At 39.1% G+C, this 19,659-nt stretch overlaps 1 protein-coding gene across 3 annotated transcripts in view; it reads right to left on the minus strand.

The window, feature by feature from the left end:
• Positions 1 to 19,659, minus strand: part of LOC123321388 (protein grainyhead) — a 93,987-nt gene that overhangs the window by 9,658 nt on the left and 64,670 nt on the right. For 2 of the 3 annotated variants that reach the window (XM_044908949.1, XM_044908947.1), the window contains exons 3-8: positions 18,742 to 19,026; positions 9,491 to 9,800; positions 7,849 to 8,505; positions 7,471 to 7,643; positions 5,335 to 5,497; positions 482 to 593 (exon numbers count right to left, since the gene is read on the minus strand). In XM_044908949.1, the coding sequence (XP_044764884.1) occupies positions 482 to 593; positions 5,335 to 5,497; positions 7,471 to 7,643; positions 7,849 to 8,505; positions 9,491 to 9,800; positions 18,742 to 19,026 (1,700 nt within the window). The remainder of the gene's footprint in view (positions 1 to 481; positions 594 to 5,334; positions 5,498 to 7,470; positions 7,644 to 7,848; positions 8,506 to 9,490; positions 9,801 to 18,741; positions 19,027 to 19,659) is intronic. The other variant, XM_044908950.1, reaches the window with a different exon arrangement.

Below are 19,659 nucleotides of genomic sequence, written 5' to 3' on the forward strand. Positions count from 1 at the left end.
TTGTAAAATCTCAGAAACCTTGTTCGTTCTAAATTAATTCGTAATCTATTTTGCGGAAATCCTGAACTTTCTACTTCGTGGTGGACGAATGCAAATTTCAGAACATATAAAACTAATATCATTGGAATAAATGCAAGAATTTCCTTCTGATTGACTTAACGAATTCCGAACTGCCTCCGATGGCCATTAAATTATAATTTTCATTGATGGTCCTCACTATCTAATTGTTTTTCAAGCATATGAAATCGTTAATAATAGATAAATAGAAGAATCAGTCCACGGAATTCGATGATCATTTCGTGAAATGAGCAAAAGTAACCTTTAACCGATGAAATCACACGAAATTAAGAAGATACACTATTGCTATTTCAGATATCTTCCAAATTCTCATTTGGACTCTTTCCTAATGAGAAAACTATAAATGGAAGACTTTCCAATTCTGGAATACCGAAATTAATCAAATTTTGTTAATTTTACTTACCAGCATCGAGGATACGTTGTTTCACCGAATGTTGCCTGCCATGCCAAAACTGCCAGGCTTTAATCTCATCATCGGGACTTTTTTCTTCTCTGAACATCAGCATTACGATACTCTGCAACAAAAGAAATAAATCACATTTGGTTACTTCAACACCTATTTAATAATATCTCGGTATTTCTTCTGGAATTTTAGGTGATAAAGGTGTAAATGGTTTCCGTTCTGAATTTTTATATTCGAAAAATCCTTCGTATAAAGGAAGCTCAATTAAAATTTGTATCAAGCCATCCAATTAAATCGAGTCATTTGCAAATTCTCGGTAAAACTCGAAATGCTATATGACGAAATATGCTAATTCGGTAGTCCTTCACCGGCTTTATGGGAAAACTGATGAAAATATAACGCATATAAAAATGCCGTTGAGCAAATAACCTCGCATTTTATTAATTCGAGATCCAAGATGGCGATGGGGTCTCGGCTGAAACTATGAAAATTTACATGAATAATCTGCGATCACCAGGGATCCGGAAAAAGTTACACCTTACTCTTGATTTAATTCGAAGGAAACTGAAGCAAAAATAATAAATTCAACTTTATAGATTCCTACGAAGAAACAAAAAAATGTTCGACTTGTTAGTTAAAATCCTTAAAAACTGCTCGTCTATTGCTTCACCGAACTCCCACTGGTGACAGATAAAAATTAATATCAATCACTCTCAAAGATTGTCAGAAAATTAACATAAAAAAACGTAATTTTTCTAGAGAGTGGGAAAACTGATTTCTATGATATCAAGGAAAAATTCGATACTTTCTGTTATTTTTCCATACGCTCGGAAGTTCATTTGTATCGATGGTTTGAATTTTGGAGCGGTATAGTCCTCCCACAATCTCCCATTATGGACAAAGCGACTAAATTGTTGAACTAGACTGTCAAATTCTGGGAATCTGCCAGAAGAAGTTGAAAACCGACCAAAGCCTTTGAATCCACTGTACGAGTCATACGCACGTGTTTTGATAGAGTCCTTAGGAGGACCTAAGGACCAAAATAGGCGAAAGTAGCAAGAAACAATTAATAAACAGAAGACGGTCTGAACTTTCTATTAATTGCTATAATTACAGGTAATCTACCGAACTGTAACTAATGATCAAGTAGGTAACGTAATTGTAAATTGTCTTATTTCCAGCGTACGCATTTGTCATAGGTTAGTGCGGTGTCTTAGCTCCCGATGTCCATATGAGGTCATGTATGTGGTGACCAGCTGTTTTTAGGAGTAGAATTCTTGGCCGGTAATTGGCCAGCATCTACGTGAGCAGTTTCGCAGACCATTCTTCATATTTGAATGTTCAACCGCTTCACATACCAATCAGTTTCGATTCAAAATGCGCCTTCCATCAATTAATTTCAGCCGGCAACAATATGCGGCCCTTTTTTCGGCCGGACGGCCATTTCGAAAAAATCCACTCGTTATGCCAATCTATTTTTGTTGAGATTAATTGAGGCAGTAACAATTCGCATTGTCGCGAATTAAAGTCGAATCGAGAGATGCCGGGGTTTCATATACGAAATTGCCGGTGAAAATGCACCGGTCCATATCGCTTATAAGGAAGAATCCGATCGTTAAAACGAACCCGTGGAATATCGATGGACGTCCGAAACTTTTTTGAAACGCCCAGGATGCGACCGAATCGATATTTTCCGTGTAAACTTTTCTGAATGGCGGGTTTTTTCGATTATCGCCAAATATGTGCGGAAACGTTATTCGGATCATCCTGCATGCGCTGTTCCACTTGCAGCATCCAACGTTTTATCGCCATATCGTGACGAATTGTTCTTGGAGGAAAGTATGTTTCACATTTTTCCTTCGAAACAGATCATTCCAAGCGGTTGTATTTGCCCCATTTCACCCATAGCTTCTTCATTGTCGAAACCATAACAAAAAGTTAAATCTTTGGATCTCAAGAACGTAGTACACATTGAAATTCACAATGTCACGAAAAAAACTCAAATCGCAGGAACCCTGTGTATCTGTCGAGTACCAGAGTGATTTTCGTCGGAAACACTCAAGGATTTTTACTCTTAAACCCGAGTTTTATACAGCGAGTTTCGAAATGTATTTTTAACAATTTTTAAAAAAAATGACAGCTGAATCCTGTAAAGAATTAATTCAAGTTGAGAACAAATTATCTGGTCCAATTTGGAAGATCTGGAAAGGGTCTACGAATAGTTAATTTCGATACCATGAATCATTAAAAAAAATGGAAGACACCGACATTGAGAATACTTGAAAACAACGTGCTATGGAACAAAGTCTTAATTCAAAACTTCTATAGTTATTATTATCAAAACTCATTATCAGACCTCTTCATTCGAGGTTCATACCACAAGATTGTAGTCACATTCATTCTCGCTAAACGTCTTTCGTTCGAAAACCCCGCTAAGCAGGAATGATTTTCCCAAAGACGAATCTAATGATCCCCAATCAATTTTCCTGATTATGCTGTATATTCTGGAACACACATCTCATCCAATAACGCTTATTAACTTCCGCTGTGAGTGAAATGGAATGAACTACTTATTTTAATGTTGCCGAAGACGACAGACAGAAACCGTGTACTGGTCATTTGCATAAATCAGTATTCGTTATTCCACCAGGTATCTATGTAAATGTACACCAGGTACGATACATCTTACTAAATTGTTATAATTATTAAGCATTTGGCCACGCCAAATGTGTATTACTTTGGTAGTTCCAACGGGGCGAGCGGTAAAAAAATTATTATTGAACAGCACGAGCAGCATCATGCACGCTCTGATGTTCAACTGCGCAAAATATTCTCTTCATGAATGAAATTGCTTACACTCGACTCGCGCAATGGTTCAGAGTGAACGAGAAGTAGCCAGCAGATACGTATATTAAGCGGATTTAAGTGGACAATCATACATCGTAAGATACGTAAAAAATTCGTATTTTTCTACAGTACACCCTGTATATTTCTCGTTACGAGGTACATTTATGTAAATTTCGAAACGACTGCATCCAGACGAACTAATATTAACTCTATATCTTGGATATTACGACCAGAAAAGATTATACAGTAAAAAATTATGCAGTAAATTTTCACACAGGTTTTATGAAGCTTTTGTCGAAAGATCTGACGCAGTTCAATCAATTCATAGCCATTTTTTCAATCTCAAGTACGAGTGGGCATTGAATTTCAAAAAATTCGTCCAATTGTTGGCAATTTTAGGATCACAAACCGAGAAACAGCTTTGTCACAATTCATATTTGACAACCACTTGACAAATTACCCGAAATTTCGTCCTCAGGTAGAATTCCTTTGTGTATTGATCTAGTCTTCGGAATATTACACGAATAGCAAAGTGATCAGTCATTTCCAGAAAAGATAGTCGACCCCTAAATATCTCATTAATTACTCATCGATTGATATCAGAGAATTGCAACCCCATGCATCGGTAAAAAAGTCATAAATTAAGGTATTATTTTTATTCGCATAGTAAATATAGTCCTGGGGAAATATTTCTTTTCAATTGGCAAAGAATGAGTCATGACAAACATCGTAAAATGAATCATTCTGACATTGTATGTAGTGGATTGAATGCAGGTGAAGAATCTAGTAAGGATGCATTTTTACTGTTATCATTATAATCCTTACTCATACGGTCAATTAAAAATGAAGAAAACTCCCTTATTGGGCTGCATCTCTCCAGACAGTACAAAAACTAGATCTTGTCCTCACACTCGATAAAAAGCGCAAGAGTAGGCAATTAAAATCAATCGATAGGTATAATTGTTTTATTATGATTGCGTACCTTATTAAAAGGCAAATAATTATTATTTGCGCAACGATGCAATTTAGATGTTTAATTAAATCAGAACCTTCGGACAAGAATTATCCTCATTTTGTCTCTCACATCAAATTGTACGTTCTTCAAACATCAGAAAACTTATGGGGAACTTTTTTCATCCAACTATCCTATATCATAATTCACCATCTGGGATTAATTGAAAAAAATTGGAATAAATGTATACGTTCGATGATGCATTGATTACATTAATATTACAACAACTTTATTAGAAGTGTCACTGTGAAATTAAACGTCGAAAAGACGAAGATCTGTGGAAAAAAATATCGAGCATCTTCGACAGAAATTCAAAATTCTGCTTTCGATGAAAATCGACGTGGATGTAACGAAATCCATCAATATTCCGAAAATAACGCGACCGACTCATCCAAGACACGTTATTTCTAACCATTTCCAATAAGAATGAGGAAACAGGAATACCTGTTATTATATTTTCCGTTCAAGCAACGTACGACGTATAGTTATCCATACCAATCAGTTCATTTGAAACCGACTCAATTAATTTAAAGCAATGTCCACAGTTTTTCCTGCTTCAGCAATGTGGAATCGTTTTTTGTCACCGCGACCGTTTTAAAAATTTCTACTCGTTATATCTATTTATGTGGAAATTAATTGCATTAAGTTTCTTCTCTTTTCGACGTTACTTATTTCGTTTGAAAGTGTTGCATTTTCTTCCTCTTATGGCAAGCGGGGTTATTAATTCATATGTGGGAACAACCTTCAACTCCATAACCAAGTCATATTTCATGACCAACTGTTAATAACTTAATCAGTTTGCACTGGCTTTAGCGTTTGATTCTTTCTCCGCGTATTGGAAATTATTTCGTATCTTTATACAGGAGATGGATAGTGATATCCTAGTTGTTTCTAGAGAATTTTCATGAGAATTTTTTTCATACGCAATTTTCTCACCGAACTCATCCTTGAACAAAATCCTGAAAAAAAGAACAACATTCATATTGGCACTCACCTTTACAGTTTGTGACTTCAGCTGTTTATCCGGGTCTGGAATATATTCTAGTGTTATGCCGTAAAATTGACCTTTATTGATGTAAGTGATCCTGTCATCTTCTCGTCTTTGTGATGTGGATATCGGGGTTTCTAGATGATATTTGAAGCCGACTGGAGAGAATCTGGAAAGGAAATACTCACATGTTTTACGCCGGCTTGTGTTTAACATAGGATGCAATCATAAAAAAAGTTGAAAACATGTGTTCATACATCGACGAATATATTCTTATCAAAGGTTTGTTATTTTGAATGTACGCACTTTGAATTGGAACCGTTAAGATTTACTGTTGAACTTTCTCCTTGGACAGGGTCTTGATTCGATGCGCAAAATGAATTCGATCGGGAGATTAAAAAGGAAAAAAAAGACCAGATAAGACGGGCAGTCCGAATCGTTAGGAACGGCTAAAGGGGCAGGGTGAAAAGAAAACGCAAGTATTATTTCACCCCCTTCAAAGGAGAGATACTAAAAGTTCATCAACGGTAAAATAGAACCGGTTTTCTTTTTCCATGAGAAAATCGCTGGGATGTTTTGAATCGTCCTCTATCAAAGGCCGACCTTAACCGTTTCTTTAAGGACCTTATCAAACAGACTTAAGGGGATACAATTCGTATGATTATTTCGAGGTAGATGAGTAACGATAAATGTATAATGTTCGCGAATTCACTAATGTGTGTATCAAATTCAGAGACCAGAGCTTCTTTCTTCTCATCATAAACCTGCCTGTTGACAATATGGATTCTCCACACGGCTTTTGAATAGTCAATTTCACGAAATTCAAAGTTTTCTTGTTAATTATGAAAAAAGTGATTCCTGCCAAATTGGTTTGACCTTGTCGAACGAAAATCGACGATTCATTCGAAACAAATGAGGAATAATTCAATTTTGATGAGGTATGGCTATGTTTATTCATATTGTATGGAAATTTCGGCCATATTCGATCGAGGATGCCATCAGTTTCGAACCTTGGACGTTTCACTCTCCATCTCGCGGAAATCGTAAAAATTCGATCTCACCATCTCGTATCTCTCAAGAATGTCGAAGAACAATGGGAGATATGCACGAGAAAAATTACGGCTATCATGGGACTGGGCTCATATCTGAGCGTTTTGGCCATGAAATTTATCTGTAATTTGGGCTAGTCGTACAGTCCGTTGTCTACAGACAATTGGTGCTTACACGGCGACGTTATAAAGTTATATTCACGCACTGTGCCTTCTGCTGACAAGAAGAACAAATTTGCCCTGCGATGCGGACTTGTACAACTAGTACAAGGGTTGCTACTTGAGTCTCAAGAAAAGCACAGTTTTGATTTTTGTCTGGCACAACAGCCTATTTTGGAGAACCTTCAAATTGAATTAGGAAAACGCAAGTTCGTTTCTAGCCCATCTGGAGCCCAAGGCAGAGCCCTGATCATTTCTGAAGTATAAAAGAGGCAGCACCAAAAAACAAACAACGTCTACCGACTACCAGCTTAATGAAACTTGTAAAAAAGACAATGACCGCTGCAGTGACTAAATTTACAGTCGTTTACGAGTTGTTTTCTTGATTTTTTCAGTTTTCCAGGCTACTTTTCCTACTTTTTCTTACGTAAGAACCTTCTACGAAGTATGAGGAAGGTTTCAAAAAAAAAAATGAATAAAATCGGTTCAGCCGTTTTTACGTTATGCGATGACAACGAAAAACAAGGTTAACCACGAGGGCCGCAACCTCGAACCAGGTTGAAGAGAGAACCACGAGGGCCGTAGGCCCGATCTGGGTTTAAAAGCGAATAAACCCTTAAGGTTGGATCTACCCAAAAGGTGAATCTACCAATGGGCTTATTAGCCTATTATACTTATTTCGAAGATCTGCAAACAACAGAAATAGTCCTCGTATGACAAAACGTTCAGAGTACGTTGACCTTTAAAAATATCAAACTTTACGGTGACGTCAGATTCGACCTGAGTATTCCACTCAATGTAGGGCTATCTCAGAAATTTATTGGGTTGTCAGGAGAAAATCCAGACGTAACGAAGATATGGTTCAGGTGCGGACTCAGCCTAAACTGATCGAGTATGGCTAGTGCGCGACAGGGTGATTCTAAATGATACTCACACTTTGGGAATCTGGATTTTGTCGGCGTCGTTCTGCCTTCCGAAGTCGTGCCAAGGCCTGCTCCTACTCGTCGCTTGGTTCCCTGGCGAATTCGAGTTGCTGCTCCTTTGGGAGAGGGACAGCGGGTCCAGCAGAGAGGAGTTCGTTTGGCATAGGTCCGTGTAGTCGAACGACTGCAACAAGCACCAAAAACACTCTCAAACAGTTACGTCGGTATCGTGGCCGACGCCCTAGCTATTTGCAGGATGACAAAAGGGGCAACACGTATATGTGTCAAAATGTTACAAATGAGAATTTTCCCGTTTGCCCTTAAATTGCAGTGATAGCTTATCGGGGATTGAGGATCGTAGGGGATTGGGGGATGTATCTGTATCTCACCTGATGAATGTTGTTTTGGTCACGTGGCGTGACCGCGTCCTGCCCGATGCCGCTGTCGGGGCTCGGTAGGTCGACGGTGAGTCCTGCAGCCGTCGTCGCGATGACGCTCTTCCCATGGTACGATTGTCGCACGTAACGTTCGATAAAACTGGGCGTCGCGCCGCCGGACGTGTCGTCCGCGTAGCCGAGCTGAGACTGCCTCAGCTGCGAGGAGTAGATGGGTTCGGGGGTGACGGCGCCCGACGTGACGGTGGTGTAATCGTTGTAACGGTAATAGGGGTCCGAGGAGGAGAAGGCGGTCGAACTGGCCGGACGTGGTACACTGTAGGAACTGGACGTGCCGACGAGGCTCTGGCCGTACTGCTCGGAATAGGGTATCGGTGACGGGGTGCCGCTGCCGCTGTGGGTGGCGTTCATGGGCGCGAAAATTTGCGTGGTATACATAGCCGGCTTGAGGCCATCCGAATGTATGAACTCGATGGGCCCGGTGCTGGAACCGTCGGCCAGGAGGCTGCTGTGGGTCGATGTTGGGGTGCCGTTCACCGAACGCGAACCGTGCTGAGGCGAACTGAGGCCGCGATGGGACTCGTCTTTGATCGAATTCACGTCCACTATAACATCTCCCTGGTGGCTGCCTGTCGATGACACCAGCACGACCTATAACCAGTTATCCATCAGCTTCAATTCGTTGGCCCTGGCGGTGTTCGCACAGCCACTACGTAAATCTACCTCTACACCACTCATATCATGTTCAACTACTGCTACAAGGCGAGAGACGCGACCGGAGCTGAAGTGCGTTATAGGTGTCTTCGCCTGAAGTCCTGCCGCTTCCCAACTTCGACACCAAAGAAGGCCAATTCAACTCGCGATCGATGCCTTCGACGACTGAGTTCCAGAAGCAACTCCTCATCCACCAAGCTCATCGTTGAGATGTTGGGAAGGATCGGTTTGCGTATGCCAAGAAATCTGGCATTTAGAAACCTTCTGAACGAGGCCACAGCTTCATCATCAACCAAAACTGATGAGCTCACAAGAATACCGCCAGAATCAGATCAGATTCTCGAACTCAGTCTTCGAAAAGCCGGTAGTTGAGCATTGTTTCTGAATCTACACTACTACTCTCATCAATTCTCTAAATCATGCAAGACTAACTACATCGGGATCCTTATAGGAAGGGAACGTCCAAGATATAACTTTCGTTCCTTTTCCAAATGGTTAACCCAATAAACACCACCACCCAAAGTGAAGGTAGGTTATCACTGCGGTCAAAACAGCGAGCAACTAAGGGCCAACGGGCATTTAAAATTCTACGCAAAATAATCCTCAAAGTGTGTGCGATCATTTCGGAATTCATCTGGTCTTCTCGTCATCGAATCGTCTACGATTTATCAACTTTTGGCATACCTGTTGGCTCGGTCCAATAAATTAAGTTATCAGATTGCAACTCCAAGATCCGCTTGGAATTTCGAAATGAAGACACACACAATTGATTTACCACAACACTAAATCACTGTTGCACCCTCAAACACGACCACACGCAATACTTATGAATGGATGTATGTATATGGTGATTGAATGTGAAGTGTGGTCAAGAGTGCCCCGTGGAAGCACTAGAAACGTGAATACACTATACACTAGTCACCTTGTGGCGGGGCTGCTTGGTCACTATGATCGAACTGTCGAGACTGGACGAGCCTGGCGAGCTACTGTCAAGTTTTCGGTGATGGCTGAGGTCCTCGGGTTCGCGTTTGACAATTTGCAGGTTCTGTCCGGTAGGCGACGGTTGTGCATAGATGTGTTGATTGTTCAGGAATAAACCTTGCAATTCTTGCGAGCTCAGTTGACTCCCGGTACTCATAGGCGTGGTCGCTAGTTCTAAGCCCGTCCCACTTACTAAACCATTGGTTGCTTTCAGTTGCGATGTCAAGATGCTACCAGCTTGGGAACTCGCTCTGTAACAAACAAATTACGTCACTTTAGATGTAGAGAGGGGTACACGGGTCCGGTTGACAAGAGAGTGCTAGCGGTTTGGTTTGGGATTCATACACATGCGACACGTGATTCATACGCAATTAGCAATCGTCTACAATGGTAGTGCCACTGTCGACTTGCTACCGCTGAGCGCGCTCGGTTCGTTGGAGCAAATCCGGGAATCGTCACCCGTTTTCCTATACCTGAGCGGAAAACAGCTGTTCTGGTTTTTTAAGGGAAACAAACTGATCTACATACTGACATTCCGAGTTCGAGTGGTCTCGAACACTACTTGTTGTTTGTTTCGATTTAAGTGTAGATCATTAGCAAAACGGTACGAACCACATTTTTGTCTACACGTTACTTGATTTATTGTATTCTGTATTGCAGACCGGCTGAGTTGAAGATTTTAGATTAAACACATGTTAATTTGATAGTTTCCCAGATATTTGATAGTGGACTCTAACTGGGTATGGTCACTTGATATCTTATTCGATAAACATTTATTTATCATTAGTTAGACCTCTACAGTTAGTTCACAGATTACCAGGGACCAGGTGAATTATTTCTTTCGACTATTCTAGAGGTGATTTTTAGACAATAAAATATACAGTGAGAGTCTTTACAAATATTTGACAGTAGATTCTTGAGGTCAAAAGAAACACTTTTTTCCTATACCATTTTTTCCGATTCGGCCCTGATAAAAAGATACACCCATTTTGAGTTTTTATAATGAGCTGTGCCACCCCTGGAAAGACAAAATTACCTTCAGAATAACTAGCTAAAACTATGACACAACACATCTGTGGTTCTTTTAAACACAGCTGTATTCAGCCAAAGTACCCAGTTTTTCAAATTTCACAGATACTTTTCAATTTTTGAACATCAAATTACTCGAATACGGCGCATTATACTAGAAAATATAAAGAACACTTTTATTTCACAAAACGTTCAAATGTTCATTAGAGAGCGTCCAACTTATTTTCAAGGGTTGGGTTCTTTGAATTTTCGGTATTTTATGGTACGTAATGCTAATAATGAGGAAATTGGAAGACATGGGTGATATCTTGTGTTCGAAAAAGATTTATTAAATGAATGAAAAACTATATTCCGAAATTCATTTTATTCGATGAAACCGTTTCTGAGATAGTAGAAATTTTTTTTTATGGTTTTTCAACAACCTGTATCTTTGAAACCGAGCTGATTCGAAAAAAATGGTAAAAGAAAAAAGTGTTTCTTTTGACCTCAAGAATCTACTGTTAAAATATTTGTACGAGTCAAAGACTCACCCTGTATAAGCACAAGCTAGAATTATCCCGTTTTCGCTTGAACAAGGGACGTTAAAAAGGTAGCCCAAGATATATTTAAGTATAATTCAGAGTCAAAGAAACCCCAGTTTATGGTAAACAGGGATGAATCACTCTCACAAGAAACTAACATGGAAAAAATAGTAATCGGCCACTAAATTGGCTTCTTTCGTTCAAAGGGCCACTCGCCGAAACCTTTCAGTTTGATTCACGTGCCAAATATAAACCCAATCGGCGGATTACCACATCTATTTACTATGGCGGATTGAATTCTCTATCTGAATTTACTAGGTCAAACCACCCTATAGGCCAGTCTGTTTAATCTGCGGTCACCCTGCTAGCCAAAAACAGAGCCTACTACCGATCGGACTTCCGTTAACGATCGCCGAAACCTCGTCGGACGAGACAGATGAATCGGGCGCGATTTCGCGTTACAGATTGATGCAAACGGAGGACGTTTCTGTCGAACCGCACCAGTCTGGCGCGTTTATCTGGCGTTAGAATCTAGCTAGACGACGGCGGGTACCGCAGAATCGTGATCCAGCCGACCGGCCGTACCGGGTCACCTTCACAATGCCGAGCGTCGTCCACGCGCCAGAGCACGTGGCCGCCTCTATTCCAACATATATACAACTCGGGTTGTAAAGTGACCGATCGCAGAGACACTGGAAAAGAGCTCATTTCTTTTGTATGCACAACGTAGCACGTTTTTATGCGGTTTACGTGCGGACCCCGAGCGCCTCGGAGAGCGAGGCGACAGAGGCATATTACGATTTTCGCCAAGATTCGAGCGAGTTAGGGGAGACGGCGACGAGGCAACCACAACGATTTACACCACGTTAATCTTTCAAAAAAGACGTAAATTTCACACTGAAGTTCCAAAATCGTCGAAATTTTACGCTATAGGTGAAGTACAATCCTGCAGATTATCGCAGAAAACAGCAAAGTACCTAAACTTTTCGATAAATACAATTTTACGATGTAAAAAAAAAGGAATTCTAAATCTCAAAAATGCCGAAAGTACTGAGGTGAAGTGATGAGCAGCTCGTTGAACGGATTTCGAAAAAAATCGATTTAACTGTATAGCCGCCGCATCTTCGGCGAGCAGCAAGTGGCAAACTCTCATACATATCGAACAGATAACGAGTCTTCGTTCTAATTGGGAGACGCGATAGAAAAACACGTCGATATATGAAGCAATGAAAAATAAGTGCTGCATTACCAAAGGCCATTCGGTATTCGATCCTCGTACAAATGTAATCCTTGCACATGTCGGTATTAATCTTTGCTAAATGATTCAGGTGCCAATTTCAATTGGACGTTGCTCGGTCGCAATTGAACTTTCTAGTTGTTATAAGGATCGGCCGGTATGTACTTTTAAAACATAATAAAAATAACTAGACGTATACTACCAGCACCGAATTGGATGTCACTGCCTACTTTCACCATAACAAACTTCCAGCGCGCGCTAATTTAAAATTCATCCGGTGAACACACACTGCCGCGCAATGATCTATGTGCACCATCAATTTGCAACAGTTAACCCGCCTCGAAGGATCAAGTTTCGAAGAAATTTTCAACTCAACTCCGATGCCTCAGGAATCCCTGGTATGCCAGTCGTTTTTCCATAAGGAACTAATGTTCATTCGAACAAATGATACGGTAACCTTGGCGTTTTGGATGCACGTCTTCGACAGAAAATCAAGAAAAATAATATTTATAGGGTACAAATTTTGGACTCCTTACCCATTATGCACGTGTGTATAAATGAATGAATAAAATAACCGAAATTATCGCTGATTTGATTGTCTCCGTCGTGCATTATTCAATCCAGAGCGTAGAACAACAAATCAAATGAAGAAAAAAAAAACGTAAAAGTATTTTCGTCTGAATGGCGAAGCAATAAAAGCCGAGTTATAAAATACCGTAGGCTCGGCAGTCTTGCTTTCCCTTGACAATCGAACCCCTTCTCCGTAAGCTCGTATTTTTATTTAAACACTCCATATATGAATAAGAATGATGCCGATACATACAATGGGACTAAATTTGTATAAGAAATCGAAAGGGAGCTGGATGAGTGATGACATTGTCAAAAAAATCGCTACTGTTCCTTTGATATCGGGTGTCAGACAGAGAAGGGTTGCAGGGAGACTTCTTCCTACAATACTACACACTGATAATATAATCCTTCAGATGAAATGCAATAGCGAAATTCCATCGAGAAGAAATATGGTCTGCACAGTACTTAGATACCTAGCTGGCACTTCATTTTGGAATCATATAATCAATATCAATATTCAAATATTAAAATTGGAAACCATCAACTGAAAAAATAATAAAAGAGTATATAATTAGAAAACTTTAAGAGATATATACAATATCTTCCCTGCCAACTAATTATTCACGTTATTTTGAATAATAATTGGAATTTATAGATTCAGTAAGTGTTGAAAAAACTTGCGGAGACAACATTAAAAAAGTTCTGATTATTTTTTCATTCAAAATGAAGATGAATGAAGATGATGAATTCTTTTTCTGAAAGAATTAGAGAATTCCAGATCTACTACCAGATGGGTTCCAACAATTTGCCACTTCAAGGTATTTCAGAATATTTTCAACATCTATGTAGAAATATTTATTCATTTAGAATGAAAATGCTCTAACATTCAATGGGATTCAATTGATATCGATAATATTGACATTTTTTATACCTATATATGTAAATACCAACTTAGATAGTAATTATAAGATAATACTATAAATATGAAATACTTTCAGTATCACGTCAATAGATAAAACATACAATAATTATTATTAATCTACCATTCATATAAAATGATTTAAATATTTGTGTTTCATGAGTAATGATACCTGATTGATATGGTAATTCATTGATTGATAATGAATCACAGCATCGATTTAATTGGGAGGATTCAATGTTAATTTTTTAACTAACGATTGACTGAATAATATTTCACATTTTTCGTATTGACCATAAAATACCCAAGTGAAATATTCTGCATACACCTATCGAATTTCCGAAAAAAACTTCATCAATACTTTTCTAACTAGTGATTGTGATAGAGTAACATGATACAACGAACATCCATCGACTCTGATACGGGCCGGTTGAAAAAAAAAGAACGATCCCTAGCGGAAAAAGACCCTTACTTGTTCGACGGGTCAATTAACTTCTACAGGGGTAAAAAATTAACCACATACATTGTCGCAGCAAACCAGAAAGGAGGGACCTAACAGAACAGGAAAATAATCACTAGGTGCATTGATACACCTACTTTTGATATATCATTCCCATAAAAAAATCAAGCCCCTAATATTTTCAAATCACGTTTCGTGGTACCTACCAATAATGAAGGAATTAACATAGAACATTCCCCAAATCATTCGGTAATATCCGAGATAAAATAATTTTTTTTATCCGAATTTTACGATTTTCGTCCGCTGAAACAGCGACATAAATATCGCAATAAGAAACATCGATCCTCGATTTCGACAATCTTGTGGTGATATTTCAAATCGCGAAAGCGATCATTAGAATAATATTTACATCGTGGAATTTCGTGGACCAAATCACTGCCACATTTGAATAAAACAAATTAACGAACACCACCACAACGGGCATCTTGGATCCCAGACATCCATGAGATTCGAATTATAAATCTCTCGTTTGGGGGTCTGACCTTTTTTTAATATAATTTGTCGGATGAGAACAGGGTTCCAAGTCTGATAATATCAGTATCACGTTACTATGCAGATCCGAGATAGGCATTCTAATAAGTGGGATTAAAATTACATATGTAAGGATATTGTAGTCTTTACCCCAGGGTAAAAATAACTACCTCCTGCGTGTATTCAAACAAACCTAAACTTCTGTTTGGGTTTTCGCACTATTTCGATCGGGCTGCACAGATAAGAAACGTTACTTTGTGTCACGGTCGGCTACATCCATGCCAATTCCGATTCGTGAGATGATTCGAGATTTAACTAGATGTGAAATGGGCTATCTCATCGTAGGAACTATTCTCAGATACTTAGGGGGAACTGTCAATAAGGGGAAATCAATAAATGAATTTTTTTTCATAAAAGATAGAGAAACCCATATCCATTGGTTTCCTTCCGTAAAAGTGCCTTTAAATCGAATTTTCAAGAAATTCTTTCAATTTATTCCTGCCAACTACCCTCCAACCACCAATTTTCAGATCGATTATTCGAAATAACGAACAAAAACAACAATTGATTCGTTAACACTGCAGCTTCAGCAGTTAACAATTCAAAAAACATGCTTCGAGATAATTTCATTATTTATCATGTTCCAGAAGAGAAACTGCTTTATTGGAAAGCAGAAAAACGACGTATGCTGATGAAATCTCGATTCAATGAAGAATAATACGGCGTCCTCTCACAAAAGCTCCTTCGAAAAAAAAAAGATGTCCACGGCTCGATAGCAGTAAAAAAAGGCCCAATCTGTTTTTCAACACATTACCAATTTAGGACTTCGACAGGTTTTGAAATATTCCATATCATCGAATAAAATCTTGGTACCAATTAAAGTTGCCGGATTGGTTGTTTCATTAAAATTTATACCATGAATTTTGTTAGGTTATTTTTCTGTATTAATTATATTGTCCATCACATCCTCTTTAGCTGGAAATTAATTCACTTTCAGTTTTACGCCATCAGAGGCTGGTCAATTTAAAATTGATTTATGACTTCATTTTGCAGGAGACACTCGCGCAAAAAGCGGGGTGCCGTTTTTACAACAGCTTCAGGACCTTTTTTGTTTGAAACTTCAATTTTAAATATAAGAGATGCCAATTACAGCCGGTGGAATATATAATAATTCTGTAATTAATTAACTTTATTGATAGTTACTCCAACGTGCATGAATAACCAGATCGCGAATTAAAATGTTTCACCTATCCTAGGCTCATTAGAATACAGAAAGCTCTTCACTTTTACTCCAACCGACACATCAGAGATGCTCTCAGAAATTATACGTGGAAATTATTTCCTTCGGTAAGTCGTAACCTAACACATGTATGTGTTGCCACTGAATGATCAACAAAGTGTGAAAGTGCGTGGGAACCTTATTATCAGAAAATAATTGAAAATTCTCAGAATCAATCGTTCAAATGGCCCCTTAAATTTTGCAATAAAAGGATTTTAAAGGCGAAGCACCTGGATGGGTGGCCTTCCTTGTGCTAAACGTCTTCATTTCAGTGCTTTTTGTCATTTTTATCCGAGGCAGCACACATATGAAAGCCAACTCAAACAATCAACCCGTTGTGTTGCAAATTTCCAAAAATTCGAACGTATGAATAATTTATACTGCAATGATCAGAACCATGAAAAATATGAAAAACTGTCAAAGAGCGTAGCTTCGCCGGTGGCTTTTTACCATTATACTCCAAAGAAGATTTCGGTGAGAATTGAGCCACTTGATCCCGAAGCCATTATGAACATGGAAATTTTCCGATCTACAGAATGGCATTGTTACAAAATCGTAGGACGGAAAGGACGAATATAATTTACGACCTTTATATAAAAAAAATGCGATCACTCCATTATGCCGACTTTAATACATTATTATATACGATTTTAAATAACGTGCAGGATCCCTCAGATTCGTGCAATTTAAAAACGTCCGCGACAAAATTTATTGCTACCTTCTGCCACATTGAACTATATATTACGGCGCACAATGGGATTAAGGCGAAAAAAAAATGTTAAATAGCGCTTCGATACCCCGACAGTCTGCATAATTTCGACGGATTCATTTTGGCTTCTTCAATGCGAATATTTGTTAGTTCTCAGGGGCGTTCAAATCAACAAGAAGGTACAAACAATACGCAAGGTAGGACCCGAACGCATCCCTGGCCGCGGCCAGAAGGTATACGAAGGTACTTTCGAGTCAACAAAATTAAACCCCCTGAAATATTGCCGTGATTTGGTATTGATTTTTACAGTTTTCCCTCCCGATTCGATCCCTAAAGTGGAGAAGAACTTTATCGCGAGTAAAATAAATTTTTTGGGTTTAAATTGATATCCCACGTTGAAGCAGACTCAGCAATGCTCATCACAGGTTCTTTCCAAGAGATTAACCAGTTGACAAGATGCAAAGAAGACGCATTCAGTTTTCTGGTCGGATGCCCTACATGACCAAGTGTGATGCATTGAATTGGATGCAACTGTATGGATTTCAAAGGTCTGTATTACGTTTGTGAAGGAAGACATTGAATTGCAATCCTTTATCCTAGAAGCTGAAGAGTTAAGAAGACCAAAAAGAACATAGGTGACAATATTGAGTCCTAGATACTTTGCACTGACACCTTAAGAACAATGGCGATGCATTCTGTCACCAGTTGATCAGGAGTTTCATTCTCCTCCCCACAGAATCTGCACTCGTCAGTTTCTGGTAGAACCACTGTCATTATAGGTGCTTCTTGTGGTGACAAAGATTTTTATGGAATCCAGTGAAGAAGTGAAACACATTCTTGATAAGATCCAGATACTTCTTGGAGATTCCTCCAGAGTAATTTTGTGTCGGTTTTTCCTTGTCCTTTGACTCTTTCTTGTAGGTAAATTTTCCTATATCAAAAAAAGCTTCAGGGCCAAATAAAGAACTTTGTGCTCCTTTCCTAGCAACTATATTGGCCCCTTAATTTCCTTTGATTCTCGGAACCCACGCTGAATAGATCTTATTATTCTTGCCTACTTCGTTGATTTTCCTTCGGCACTCCCATGTTATCTTAGAATCGATGACTTGCGAGCTCAGTGCTTTGATCGTAACCTAACTGTCAGAATTGTCATAATTCTGGCCTGGAAAATTCTCCATACGCCCCTAAAAACTACTGCAGGCCCTGAGAAATCTCAATGACACCCAGAGTCCTCAAATTTCAATTAATATAGACCTGAATTCCGCTTCTGAATTAATCCAAGAATCAGAGACGTTTGCCTTACGCATATACGCCAACTGACTACTATTACAATTTGTAGATGACGACTTCACGCTGGCTGGTGAAGATTCAAACGGAAATACAATTTGTTAAGTATGCACAGATAACTCGTTGAAACGAGACTGATGAAGGAAGAATTTCCACATAAATCGAGGAATAGAAAAGACGAGACTGAGGCAATTTCTTCCATAAATTCCCGTGAGACGCATGCTCCTCCCAAAATATCATTTAACGAACATCGTTTACTCGTAATTCCTCGTAACAGATTGCATCGAAAGTCGAGGATTCCCTCTGAGGCCGAGATTAGAAATAAATAGATGGCTACCATTTATGTACCTCTCATGAATCCTCCAGAATAGCGTGTTCGTTATTTCTTTCGTCAAACTCGAGCACCGCCTTTGGTAGCCGGTTCGCGTGTTTTGAATGTATCAGTTACCGGGCACGATTGTCCGTTGTAAAAAATTTTAATTCATAGTCTCGAACGCGGCGATAAACTTCGGAAAAATTTATCGGAATAACATAAGGCGCACAGTTTAACGAAGAGACCTCGGAAAGGATAAACAGTTTAAATTCGATCAAATGAAATTTGGATATCGAGAAGCTGCCAATAAATCGACAAAAAAGTGTGTCCTACTTACGGCCAGATATTCTCAAGTTTCTCTTTAGCGTCCGGCAATTTGTAGTATTCATAAATGAAGCCCATGGTGGGGGAATTCTCCTCGGCGCCACCGTTTATGTTAAGCATGGCGGTGGTGGCTGCGGTTAGGGGATGTTCGTAGTATGCCCTCCAAGTCTGGTGGTCGTCTGATGGAGGCGCTGCCCCCTCAGGAACTTCTGCCATACCACGTTGTCCCACCACTGTCAATTCCCCTGCCGATGGCTGGGCTCCCGAAACGTTGGAATCTAGGTGTTCCTTCCGTTTTCTGGAAAAAAATTGGGTGAATAAGAGGGGTGACAATTTTTGAACTTGAAGTTGAAGAACTGATTCTTATACTGATCTAAACAAATATATCACGAAAAATTCTTGATGATGCATTCATTAATACTCATCTTTGAATGGTACAAATATTTCAGCAGTAGATTCTTGAGGTCAACTTTTTTCCTTCACCATTTTTTCCAAATCGGTTCGGTTTAAAAGGGGCAAGCTGTTGAATAACCATAAAAATCTTTTTATCAGGAAAAATGTTAAAAAAAAGTGTTTCTTTTTGATCTCAAGAATCTACTGTTGAAATATTTGTACGAGTCAAAGGCTCACCCTATACATTATAAGGAACTCTTCGGATTCCGATAAAATATCATCAGCTTGCATGGGCGTCTAGATAGGAAGACAGACAGATATATCTGTTCCAATTCTATCAGCAAGATAGAAATGATTTATTTTCGCATTCGATGTGGAATTGTAATAAATTAGATATCTGTTATGATTTGAATAAATGGCATAATGGAAGGCACTAACGGTCCACGGCACTGGACACGCCCATTATGAAACGATTTAAATGTAAAATCTGAAATGAATTCGGCTACTGATTAGATCTTTCCTGATGACATTTAAAGTG

This window comes from Coccinella septempunctata, chromosome X (assembly GCF_907165205.1).
Source record: "Coccinella septempunctata chromosome X, icCocSept1.1, whole genome shotgun sequence".
NCBI classification, from domain to species: Eukaryota; Metazoa; Arthropoda; class Insecta; order Coleoptera; family Coccinellidae; genus Coccinella; species Coccinella septempunctata.